The sequence below is a fragment of the Muscardinus avellanarius genome, assembly GCF_963383645.1.
Source record: "Muscardinus avellanarius genome assembly, chromosome: 17".
Taxonomy (NCBI): Eukaryota; Metazoa; Chordata; class Mammalia; order Rodentia; family Gliridae; genus Muscardinus; species Muscardinus avellanarius.
The window spans coordinates 41,811,301-41,823,818 of NC_137803.1; the positions used below are offsets into that span (position 1 = coordinate 41,811,301).

General features: G+C 34.5%; 1 protein-coding gene across 4 annotated transcripts in view; it reads left to right on the forward strand.

Annotated features, from left to right (window-relative positions):
• NOL4 (nucleolar protein 4) overlaps positions 1 to 12,518 on the forward strand; it is a gene marked incomplete at both ends in the record, with an annotated part of 335,519 nt that overhangs the window by 84,714 nt on the left and 238,287 nt on the right. For 3 of the 4 annotated variants that reach the window (XM_080714433.1, XM_080714435.1, XM_080714436.1), the window contains one exon: positions 6,459 to 6,608. In XM_080714433.1, coding sequence (XP_080570559.1) covers positions 6,459 to 6,608 — 150 coding nt within the window. Of the gene's footprint in view, positions 1 to 6,458; positions 6,609 to 7,522; positions 7,586 to 12,518 lie in introns of all 4 variants that reach the window. The other variant, XM_080714434.1, reaches the window with a different exon arrangement.

Sequence of the window (12,518 nt, forward strand, 5' to 3'; positions counted from 1 at the left end):
ATCCCCAGCCCTATTTTTTATTCTTTATTTTGAAACAGGGTCTCACTGAATTACAAAGGGCTTCACTAAGCAGCTAAGGCTGTCCAAGAACCACAATCTTCCTGTCTCAGCCTTTCAAATGCTGAGATTACAAGCATGTGCCACCACACCTGGCATATTTTTTTCTTTTTAAAAATTTTTTATTGGTGAATTGTAATCATTTATCTTAATAAGGTACAAGATGGTAGAGACATACATGTACACATCACCCAATTAGCTCTTTCCCAATTCTTATATTAAAGAATATAAGAACATAGTATGATTCATGAATATAGTATGTATTTAATGGTATTTTATAGTTTCATTGTCTAATCATAAATTTTTTGTTAACTTTAAGTTTATACTTAAAATTTTATTTAGAAATTTATACTCAATGAAATTATTTTAAATTCAATTTCTAATTGCTTATTACTAATGAAAATGAATACAATGTATATTCTGTTGTGTTCCATTGGTCTATGTGTCTGGTTTTTTTGTGCCAATATCATGCTGTTTTTATTATTATAGTTCCATAATTTGAAGTTGGGAATTGTGATATCTCCAGTATGGTTTTTATTGCTGAGAATTGTTTGACTATTCTGGATCTTTATTTTTCCAAATGAAATTTAGGACTGATTTTTCCAGCTTTGAGAAGAAGGATGCTGGTATTTTTAAAGAAATTTTATTGACTGTGTAGATCACTTTTGGTAGAATGGCCATTTTTATAATATTTATTCTCCCTTTCCAAGAGCATGAGAGATCTTTCCATGTTCTAAGACCTTCAATTTCTTTGTGTTTTATAATTTTCATTGTAGAGGTCTTTGACCTACTTGGTTAAATTTAGTCCAAGGTATTTATTGTTTTTGAGGTTACTGTAAATGAAATAGTCTTCTGGATGTCTTTTTCAGTGGATTTATGGTTGTTATATGGAAAATTACTCATTTTTATTGATTCTTTGTCCTGATAATTTGCTAAATTTGTTGATCAGCTCTAGAAGTTTTTGGTTGAGTTCAGTTTTTTAAGTATAGGATCATGCCATCTATAAACAGAGATAGCTTTAGTTCTTCTTTTTGTATTTGTATTTCCATGATTTCCTTCTCTTTCCTTATCACACTCAGTTTAGAATAGCAATCATCAAAAAGTCAAATAACAATACATGCTTGTGAGTATTTGAAGAAATACACTCTTCTTCAGTGTTGATGGGATTGCAAATTAGTGCAGCTGCAATAGAGTTCAATATGGAAATTCCTCAGAAAACTGGGAACGAATCCACCTAATATCCAACTATACCAATCCTGGGTATCTTTCCAAAGAGACTGAAATCAGAATGTTATAGTAAGACATGCATATACATGTTTATAGTACTATTCACAATAGTCAAATTACAGAACCAACCTGATGTTCATGAATAGATGAATGGATCACACTATTATGGGATATGGAATTTTACTCAGCAATAAAAAAAGAACAAAATCATATCATTTGCAGAGAAATGGATGGACCTGGAGAAGAACATCATTTTAAGTGAGATAAGCCAGTCAGAAAGTGAAAGGCCATGTGTTTTCTCTCATATGCAGAAGTTATGGAGTAATTGTAATGCAAGAGAGACTTTAGATAATGGAGTAAAAACTTGAGTGGAGCAAAGGGGGTGGTTTGGGGAGGGAGGGCAGAAGGGGAGAGAGATAATTAATGAAGGAAACACTTCCACTGAAATTATGTGCATATATAAAAATACCAATGCTAATCTCAGTATTTTCTATGGGAAAAGGAGGAGTGGGAAGGAAGCCAGGGGGAAATCTCACCAAATGCTCACTATGAACTATTTTATGATATTAGACTATAATGCACCATAAAATATATAAATAAATATACTAAGTATGCACCCCCCAAATTGTTAGAAGACCCAAAAAAGAAATAAAATAAAAGTCTGTATATTTATTTTTCTTATTTTCTGGCTGTGGATTTCTTTTATGGGATCTGCTGGGGGAGATCTGGTACTTTCCTAAGTGAATTTTGTATCTAAGGGGCTGGGGGTCACCTGGGAGGTAGAAGAGGCTTGTAGGTAGTGGCTCGAAAAACAAGGCAGAGAGGTTCAAGTAGAAATATGGGAAATCAAGAAGAGAGTGGACTGGACCACAGGGGTGCACTAGCTAGCCTTGCACTTATATACCAGCTCTGAACCCCAAAGGAGATTAATACCTGTGCAGAAGTTGACTTGGTTGGCAAGGAAGAGGGCTGCAGTCCCTACGTCTGTTGCCTAGCCCATGCAGCCTAAGAGCTAAGGTGTTCTCTCTGTCTGTGGCTGTGGGGTGTGGTATTAAGGCTGCTAGATCCTCCTGCAGTGGGGTCCAGATGTTTTCTGGGGAGATGCGATTGACTTGGGTGTCATTTTGACTCTGTCACAGGGCCAAAGCTTTGATTATGGCTGTTACCACTTGAGACTAGTTAACTGCCCCAGCCAGGCTGCAGATGTTGATGACCAAGATCTGCTGCAAGTGAGGGAAGGCAAACTTAGTCAGGGTGTAAGTCCTCAGCAGGTTCAGCTTCAATAGTTGTCAGAATCCCTGGGCAGAGTTCTCCTCTGGCCACTGCAAGGAGAGATGGCAGACATCGTTGTTGAACACAGAATCCAGTTGGCCAAAATGACGGATGGTCTCAGAAACTATTGTCCTCACTTCTTTCTGAGTCAGGTCACAGGGCATAAAGACAGCTCCAGAAAGCTGCAGCTCCAGGGCCCAACCCTCTGACACATCCTTGTTACAGAAAACCACGTGTGCCCTACTATCAGCAAGGCTTTTAGTATAGGAGCTTGGATCCCTCATCTGCCCCCTGTAGCCATCACCACCTTTCCCACAGAGCACTTGGCAGCAGTCACCTCAGAGCCACAAAAAGAAAAGAGAAGTGTCTGCAAAGATAGCTTTTATTCCTTTCCAATTTCAGTGTATTTTCTTTTTCTTAACTAATTGCCCTGGCTAGCACCTACTGTGAATGTTTGGTTCATTTATATTGTGAGTTCAACTTCTAAAGGTATTTTTAAATTTTAATCATAGCATGTGGATATGGATTGAGCTTGAATCACTCAAAACCACATGATAGAAGCATAACAAACAATTTCCCTTTGCCAATATATGTGCTAAACACTAGATTTCTGATTTCATGAGAGAATGCTGTGTTAAATAATTGTGAAGTATCTCTAATACAAGTTCCTATAGCATTATTTGTACCTCCTTTGTTCTAATACCACCTGTCCCTGGTTGAATAATTGTCACTCAAAGATACCAAGCCCTACTTTCTAGAACTTGTAAATGTTTTCTTGTTTGAAGGTTGAGTAAATTACCTTGGATTATCAGTTGGCCATGAGTGCCATCATAAGAGTCCTTATAAGAGTCCAGTGGAGGCATAGTGGTACACACCTATAATCACAGTACTTGGGATTCTGAAACAGGAGGATCAATGATTCAATACTAGTCTCAGCAACTTACTTAGACCCTGTTTCAAAATTAAATTAAAAAAATGGCTGGGGTCTATCTTAGAAGGAGAATGCCCCTGGGTTCAATCCTCAGTACATACATACACACACACAGAGAGAGAGAGAGAGAGAGAGAGAGAGAGAGAGAGAGAGAGAGAGAGAGAGAGAGAGAGAAAGGGAGAGAGAGAGACAGAGAGAGACAGAGAGAGACAGAGACAGGCAGGCATTATAGTAGAGGTAAATAGAAGAGAAGACAGTGAGATGCAGCCTCCAGCTAGGGCATGCTGGCAGCCACTGGAAACTGGAACAGGCAGGAACTAGATCCTCTCTAGAGCCTCCAGAGGGAATGCAGCTCCACTGACAACTAATTTTTTGACTTGTGACCCTCAGGACTATGAGAGAATAAATTTATGTTTTGTTAAGCATGTATGTTATGGTATCACAGAAGCTAAAACAATATAAAATAGCACTCTAGTGATCATCTCTTCTCTATCTTTTTCTGTACCAGGTGGTAAGCTCCACAAAAATACCTTTTATTTACCTTTCATACCTTGATAGCTCTACTAGCAGAGGGTTTGTAGGATACTGGGTACAAGAAATATATTCGGTATATTCACTGCAGTTTTAGTGTTTAGCTGGATGAATTAGTAAACATGCAAATTAACCTGGGAAAATAATATATTGATTACATGAATACGTATAAAATGACTGACTGCATAAATTACTGTAGTTTTGATTATTCAGCAAAGGAACTGAGTGGACACTGCATATCTGATGACTGGGAGCAAAAGACAAAATTTCATGGGCATTTTTATTGGTGGATAGAATTTAAGCCTGGGGAAAATAAATGTTTTCTGAGGAGAAATAAATCTGCCAGGGAGAGGACTCTGCAGCCATGCATTTCTGGCAACTGCCCTCCTTTGCATTGTAAGGCTGGTCGCTACCATGCTTCATGGAGGGTCTCTGTATTCTCACTACCTACCATCTTGTATCACAAGATGATGAGGTATTATCCATGGGCCAGTTATAGAAAAGGTGCCTCAAGGTGTTAGAGGAGATGGAGATGTGAAAAAGGTCTGAAGCCTGGTTACAACTGAGATGCACCAAGGTAATAGGTGAGGATGAGCTTCAGCTCAAACACAGGTGAGAGGCCCTACTGTTGGCTTAGCATGAGATTTCACACACATAGTTATTTCTGTGTGCTGCTTTAACTACAAGTCTAATACAAATCATAAAGAGAAAGAAGGGAGGGAGGGAGGGAGGAAGAAAGGAGGGAAGGAAGGAAGGAAGGAAGGAAGGAAGGAAGGAAGGAAGGAAAAGAGGGAGAGATGGAGGGAGGGAGGGAGGGAGGGAGGGAGGAAAAGAGGAAAGAAGACAAAAGTAAAATAGTACCAACGGGCTTAATTTCAGTTTTGCTTTTAGCTCAGTCTGCTGGGGTTAGTGTTTAAAGAGGCTCTAGGCATTTAACTCATTGACGACATAATGATTTTACTTAGATTAATCACTCTCCTGTGCTGTTTACCAGCATTAATTACTATGCCATGTTACCTCGGGTTATTCCTCAGGGTCCAAATAATAATTGTGTGTGTGTGTGTGTGTGTGTGTGTGTGTGTGCATGTGTGTGTGCATGTGTGTGTGTGCATGTGTGTTTGTGCATGTGTGTGTGTGCATGTGTGTGTGTGTGTTCACAAGCAGGAACCTCTTTATGTTGCAGCCATGTGAGATGAGCTTTTCATGATCTCGTTCTTCTTCTCTGTCGTCCGTGTAAATCACTGGCTCTTGCCTGTGCTTCCTACTGCTGCGGCTTTGCCTTCTTTCAGTCTCTCCTTATGTCCCATTATATTTCTCCCAAGAAGCCACCTTTGTAGGAGGCGATATCTTTGTTTCTTTGAACTCCTCTAATCTTTTCTCATATTTTTACATAACTATCAAAGTGACAAGTGTCGCCATTTATTAAGCATTCAATATATGCCCAAGTTGGGTTGTCTCCTTTACATGCATCATTTTAATTCTTGCAACTCTTCTATTAAATAGCCTCTATTGTCCCTACTTTGTTTCCGTGAAAACCAAAATTTAGAGAAGTTTAAACAATTTGCACAAATGTATTTCTGAAGGAATATCTACAGTTCACACATAGATAGTCACTAGAGCTTTAACCTTTAACATCTCTGAGCCTTAGCTTAATATTGATAATAGCCGGGCGTGGTGGCGCACGCTTGTAATCCCCGCACTTGGGAGGCGGAGACAGGAGGATCACGCAGGTTCAAAGCCAGCTGTGCTGGCGTAAGAGACCCTGTTTCAAAAATATAAAATAGGTCTGGGAGTGTAGCCCGGAGGTAGAAGGGCTTCCAGGAACCCCAGTACCACCAATATATATATATATATATATATATATATATATATATATATAGAGAGAGAGAGAGAGAGAGAGAGAGAGATAGATATATAGATAGATAGATAGATAGATATAGATAGATAGATAGATATAGATATATATAGATATATATAGATATATAGATATAGATAATAGAGGTATCACATGATGTCTAAGGATTTAGACTCTACATTATCTTTTTATTTCTCTAATCACAAAGTCTAGGACCCAGCAATTCACATATTGGTTAGATAAATCAATCAGTATATAGAAAGAAATTATTGAAATAAAAAGCTAATAAGCATTAAAATGTATTCTAAAATAATATTAAAAATTATGCTCATGACTGCAAATATGTCATTATAACCCCCCAACAAAATATACGAATAAGCATGATTTACCTTATATTAACTATGCCTTTCTCCAATTTCTTACAGTTCTATAAGTAATATATAAAAAGGTGAAATAATTATTCATTAATTTTCTAAGTTTTCTACCTAAATGATTTAATTTAGATTTTAAAAACATTTTGGTTTAACCAACTTCACCTGTTAAATGCCAATTACCATATTATTATTTTTTATCCTTTATTTCCAGGATGGCGTAGGAGTAGATGAGAAGCTGTCTTTACGGCGGGTAGCGGTGGTTGAAGACTTTTTTGACATTATCTATTCGATGCATGTGGAAACAGGGCCAAATGGAGAACAGATTCGGAAACACGCTGGACAAAAGAGAACTTACAAAGCAGTAAGTTTTTTATAAAGGGAAAAAGGCATGCAGGAAATTAGTTATTGTATTTTCTTGTTAAAATGGGTTAAAATTATAAATATTCTCTCTGCAACATAAATTAGACCCTATCATGGTCACACCCAACACTTAAAACTGTAATTATTTACTCTATTTGGTTCATTTGTCCTCAAGTTTATTGTATATAATTTAAATGTGTATCTAGAATCCTTGTATTGTTTTCTTTAAATATATATAAAATGTGGTAGCCCCAGTCAAATTTCACAAATGGGAAGATATATTTGCATATTTAGTGTGTCATAAAATATAAATTATGAACTAGAAGTTATAAACTTCTGTTTCACCATTATCATCTTAACATATCTTCCCCATAAAATTGTATTAATGTGTAGATATTTTAAATTTTATATTTATAGTAATATGAGTAAGAAAATTTTATGTACTTTTTCATGTCCCTTAAAAACATTTATCCTAAAGGATATGTATTTCTTAATTTTTCACAATAAATAATTAGAATATGTGTTATTTTCACATATCTAATGCCCTTGAACATTTTAAATGGAAATATATAATGTTTTAATGTAAGTTATTTGAAATTGAAGTTTAATTAACAGTTACTAAAATATGTTATCAAAATGAAGTTATATATTATTTATAATGCCTCTTATTATACCTACAATTTGACCTAGACATTTTAATCTAGCTTTTATTTAATTAAAACTTTGTGAAATCATATTACTATAGCTATTTCAACTTTTCTAGAAAACTGAACAGTATATTATTATTTTCCAGTATGAGCAAAGTATACATTAGATGTACCGTATCACCAATCCTAACAATATCATTTTTTGAACTTTGCTTTTGGCAACCTTTATATTTTAACTGTTTTCAGCTATATTGATACACAATATCAGTCTGGATCCATTTTTTTTTCAGATACAGAAAAATGTGTGAAATGCTCAAAGTTTCAAATACAGGTACATATGTTTGAAAATTAGCTACTGAGCATAAGAAATAGCTTCTTTTCCATAACTATTTTTTGCTATTTGCCAGGGCCATATTGAATCTTTGTAGTTGCATAATAACCCCTAATACATGTTGTATTTATTCCTCCTTTTCTATGATTTTGTTTCTTGGCTGTTTCCAAATTGCATGGTTTGTGGGCAGGCACTATTGTAAGTTTCCTTACATAATTCTGCCACATAAACTTTCTTTTGACTTATACATCCCAGGAGACGTTCTTGGTTTTTATCATGACTAATGATATTGACTTAGCTTCTTGAAATTTTTTATATAGACTAATATTACTGAGCATTCTCATTTTGCCTGTCTCCTATGCCAGAGTTGCTCTTCTAAAAGGTAATAGGAAAAATGCATATTGATCTCTACTAATATCACTAACTGTGCACTTTTATGGCAAACTATTTTCATGAAATAGCTACTGAACTTGATAGATCTTTGTAAATTAGGAATATATAAGTTCAATTGTATTAGATGAAAAAAGTCAATCAATAGCTAAACAAAAAATGGCCAAAAACTAAGTCACTTCATTGCTTAATAGTGCAGCACTCAAACCTGTTTAGGTGCCAAAAGCAATTTAAAATAATTTAATCTTCAAAAAATACATTTATTAGAAACCCTTAATTAAAGTGGGAACATGAGTCAATCATGAGGACAGAAAGTCTCACTCAGTGTCTTTCATAAGCGAATGTGGAAAGTGTGATCCATTACCATTACACCTGCTAGACACAATAAATTGTTAACTATGTTTCCAACATACATAATTTTGTATTAACATTATTAAGACAATTTCTGCATTTGGAGGGTGGAGAAACCAACTTTGAAAGTATAAGCAGAATCTGAAATATACAATCCTTCTTGAGAATGGCCTATAATGAAGATTTTTCTTCTTTCCCAATTTTTTTTTAAATTTTATTTCTGCACTAAAGTTTTATCACATTGTCCTAATATCAGGAAGGTTCTTTTGGCCTAAACGTTTTCCCACTGGTATCTCTCAACTGAATCCTAAATAGAAAACATTTCCAGTTTGTGGAATAGCAAGTCATTGGAAAAAAGAGAAAAAAGTGCCACAGAGCCTGCAGAACTGTGCACAGGACTCTACAATGAACTGAGTCTGATGTGAAAAATTAATATAAATTTTCAACAAATGGGGCATAAACTAAAAAGAAATTTGAAATAGAATGGCTTGCTGCTATTAGAGCCAGAGACTGTTGAGTCAAATTTATTTCTCAATAATAATGCTGGAATTGGCTAGTTATTGGTAGGATTAGCGAGATACTCATAGCAATTATGCGGGCTCACATTCAGCTTAACATTTTTTCTTCTAATTCATTAGCTCATGTAGCATGCATGATTATGTTTATTGACCTTCTTTTTCTCCTTTTTCCGACATGGCCAAGAAATCATACTTATACAACTAATCATTAAAGTGTATCATATTGTCTTAACAATATAGTCAGTAAATTTAGTGGTCATTTTATTTACTTTGCCTTTTTGCCAATCTTCTTTCTATGTTTTCACTCTGCAGGAAATGGTGATCCTTTAATATTGGATTAACTTTTGAATGCTATCTGGTTTTCCTATCTGCAGTATATCATTCCTTGAAATATCTAGGTATTATACAGCTTAAAATTTATTGCAAAACCTGGCCTAACTAGACAAAATTAGAGGGTTTGTATCCTGTTACGCATGAGCTCTTGAAAATCCACATAAAATGACACACTTTAGGAATATGTAAAGGCTATAAAATTATTTCATTTACTTGCAATTGCATTCTAGTGTGTCTAGGTTTTTTTTCTTCTGCATTTGTATCTGTGTATATATTAACCATTATTACTGTATTGAATGTATTTCCCACTATATATTTAACAATAGTCATCTTCATTATTTATATTAAAAGAATGGAGAAGAGATGTGAATCATCATTTATGTTTGAGCTGAAAGTATTTTTGTTCTAAAATTAAATACAGGTATGTTTAGAAATTTGGAAAGTGACTTGAGAATTAATGCTGTAATATTAATAAAACAATTCAGGATATGGTACTGTCTTCCAGTCCTTTAACTCTTTTTAAATTCTGCCTAAACTATACCTCCTATGAATATTTTTAGTTTTCTTTCATTACTTGCATTTTATCACAGTTTAATCAACTTCACCTATCTTTTCAGGGTCCAATTAAGGAATTAAGTCTCAAGGCTATTTCTTGGTACATGTAAAATAAGCATAAGTGCTAAGAATCCAGAAACTAAGGGGAAAAGTCAATGTTATCAATAGAATAGTCTGCATATGTAGGTTTGTGTATACACACAATTTAGTGTGGTATCATAAATTTACATGCATTATTCATACACATATATATATTAGATATATGCATTACTCTGAATATATATATATATATGTATATAATATATATTAAGAGTAGAAAGCATATGATATAGCTAAAAGAAAATAGGCTGAAAGCCAGACAACATTTTAAAATTGCAAATCTAGTACTCATTTCCTATCTGTATCACTTTTGGCAAATTATTTACTTTTTATTTCTTTATGAGAGGATAATTGTATACATGGTGTGGTGAGATGGATTAGTTAATATGCTTAAAGTTCTTGGCACATGGTACATTTTTGACTAATGTTACTTCTTTTTCTCTATTTCATTACTTCCCATGTTCCAGGGGGGAAAACAAGTGGAATAATTAGCATAACTATCATAGAGATCATAGTTGTCCTGCCATGTGAAGTCTGAATATTCCAATTAGTTTACTTGATTTTCCCAAAGTTTAAGTATCTTAATTTAACTCACAAGTTTTAAGAAGCTTTCAGAAAGTAAAAAAAAATTTTTTTTTGGTGGTACTGGGGATGGAACCCTTCTACCTCCGGGTTCACTCCCAGACCTATTTTATATTTTATTTGGAAACAGGGTCTCTTAAGCTTCAAAATTTTAAGTTTCCAAATGGTAACTAGTAACAAATAAATACTATTCAAGCTACAAAATCAGATGTGTAAAACATCTCAGATGGAAAAAGCTAAAATAATTAGTGACTTGCCAATTAAAGTTATTAAATAGTAGTCCTAAAACAGAAGAAGAGTATACTGTCATTATCAAAATGGATTTCTTTTTCATATAGGTATAGATAGGCAGGGTATTAATGTAAATCCTTTGTATTTAGAAGCTATCTTCTTGTAGTGGAGACAATTAGAAGATATAAAAACTCACCCAATTCAGTTTAGAATTAACTAATATCACATGCTCATTCATTAATAACTTTCTTATTAGGTAATAAATTCCTAGTGAATAATCTTTGAAAGAGAATTAACTTTTGAGAGCAACGTCATTAACTCTTTGTGTCAGCATATTAAGTTGCTACTTCAGTGCACCCTAGTGGCAAAAGCTAGGCAATGCAGCTTTAAAAGTACTCCGAAAAGTCATACTTAGGTAGTGCATGATTCTCATTCACATCCAGAGGTTTGTTAGCCTGAATGCTGTGATAGTGTAATAAATAATTTCTTGAAAAAATAATTTCCTGAAAACATTTGCATGTGTTTACATATGTATGTGTGTATATATATATATATATATATATATATATATTTAATGAGGATAAAAAATAATCAGAAGAATGTACAAAACTTGGGGGCCTAGAGGGAGGTAGTAGAAAGAGAATGGTACCAGCTCTGATGCCTGTTACATCTGCATTTAAATCCTTGATAGTTCAGCCGGGCATCTTGGCACACGCTTGTAATCTCAGCATTTGGGAGGCTGAGATAGGAGGATCACGGTTCGCGGACACCCTCAGCTACTTAGCAGGCCCTTTGCAACTCAATGAGATTTTGTTTCAAAATAAAAAATTAAAAATAGGGCCGGGAATATAGCACAGAGGTAGAATGCCCCTGGGCTCCATTCCTAGTACCACAAAAAATATTCTTTATAGTACAAGTTCTATGGGTGTTATATTGTTATGCTATTACTTATTTAGGTTATTCTGAAAATCATAGATAATATATGTAAAGGTTTCAACATAGTTGCTTCAAACACTATAGTTAGTACTAAACCAAAATTAATATAAAGTTTTCTTACAAATATGGACTTTTCTGTGGGGTAAAAAGTGCTATAAATTGTTTTTTTTCTATTTAAGCATGTAATGAAAAGTCTACAGTTATTTTTATCTGTGTGCCAACCCTATTTTTCAGTGACGTATGGACATCACACACCCATGTCTTAAGTCATGACTTTCACAGTTTTGAAATTTTTAATAACCAGTGTTATTGGAATCAGTTTTAGTCATTTCATGATAACTAAAAAGAAACCACCTTTTACCCATTTGTGTTTATCTGCTTTACTCTCCGTCCTCCACCTTACATTTTTGGCTATTTCATCATAGTCAACATATACCACATCTGTATTTTGAGCATGGCTCTGCTCCTTGGCCATAGTAAGTGGAAGAGGTGAATTCTTAAGGAAACAGAGACAATGACTTCACTACTGCTTCTGATAACTTAGAATTTGGAGTAAGACACTTCAATAATGGTGTCTTTTCTCCCAACAATAAAAAATATGTAAATATGCTATCACTGGTAAGATATACTAATTAGTTGTATAGTCTAAAGCAATATCACCCGAGAGGACACTATAGAGGACATTATAAGTTATTTTTCTCTTGTTGGACAGGTAGCATTGCTGCAAGTACTCTGGGCTATTTAATATCCCTAAGCCCTAGGGTTAAGGTCCAGCAATTTAACCCCCACCTATTGTGATAACTAAAATATATCCCTGCTTTTTAGTTGAGAAATTCACCTAGAGAACACAGGAAATATCCCAGTTGAGAGATATTTTCAAAAGGAAACTCTGTGGCCATTATATATCTTTTATTTCTAAAAAAAAAGTGCTTTACTTA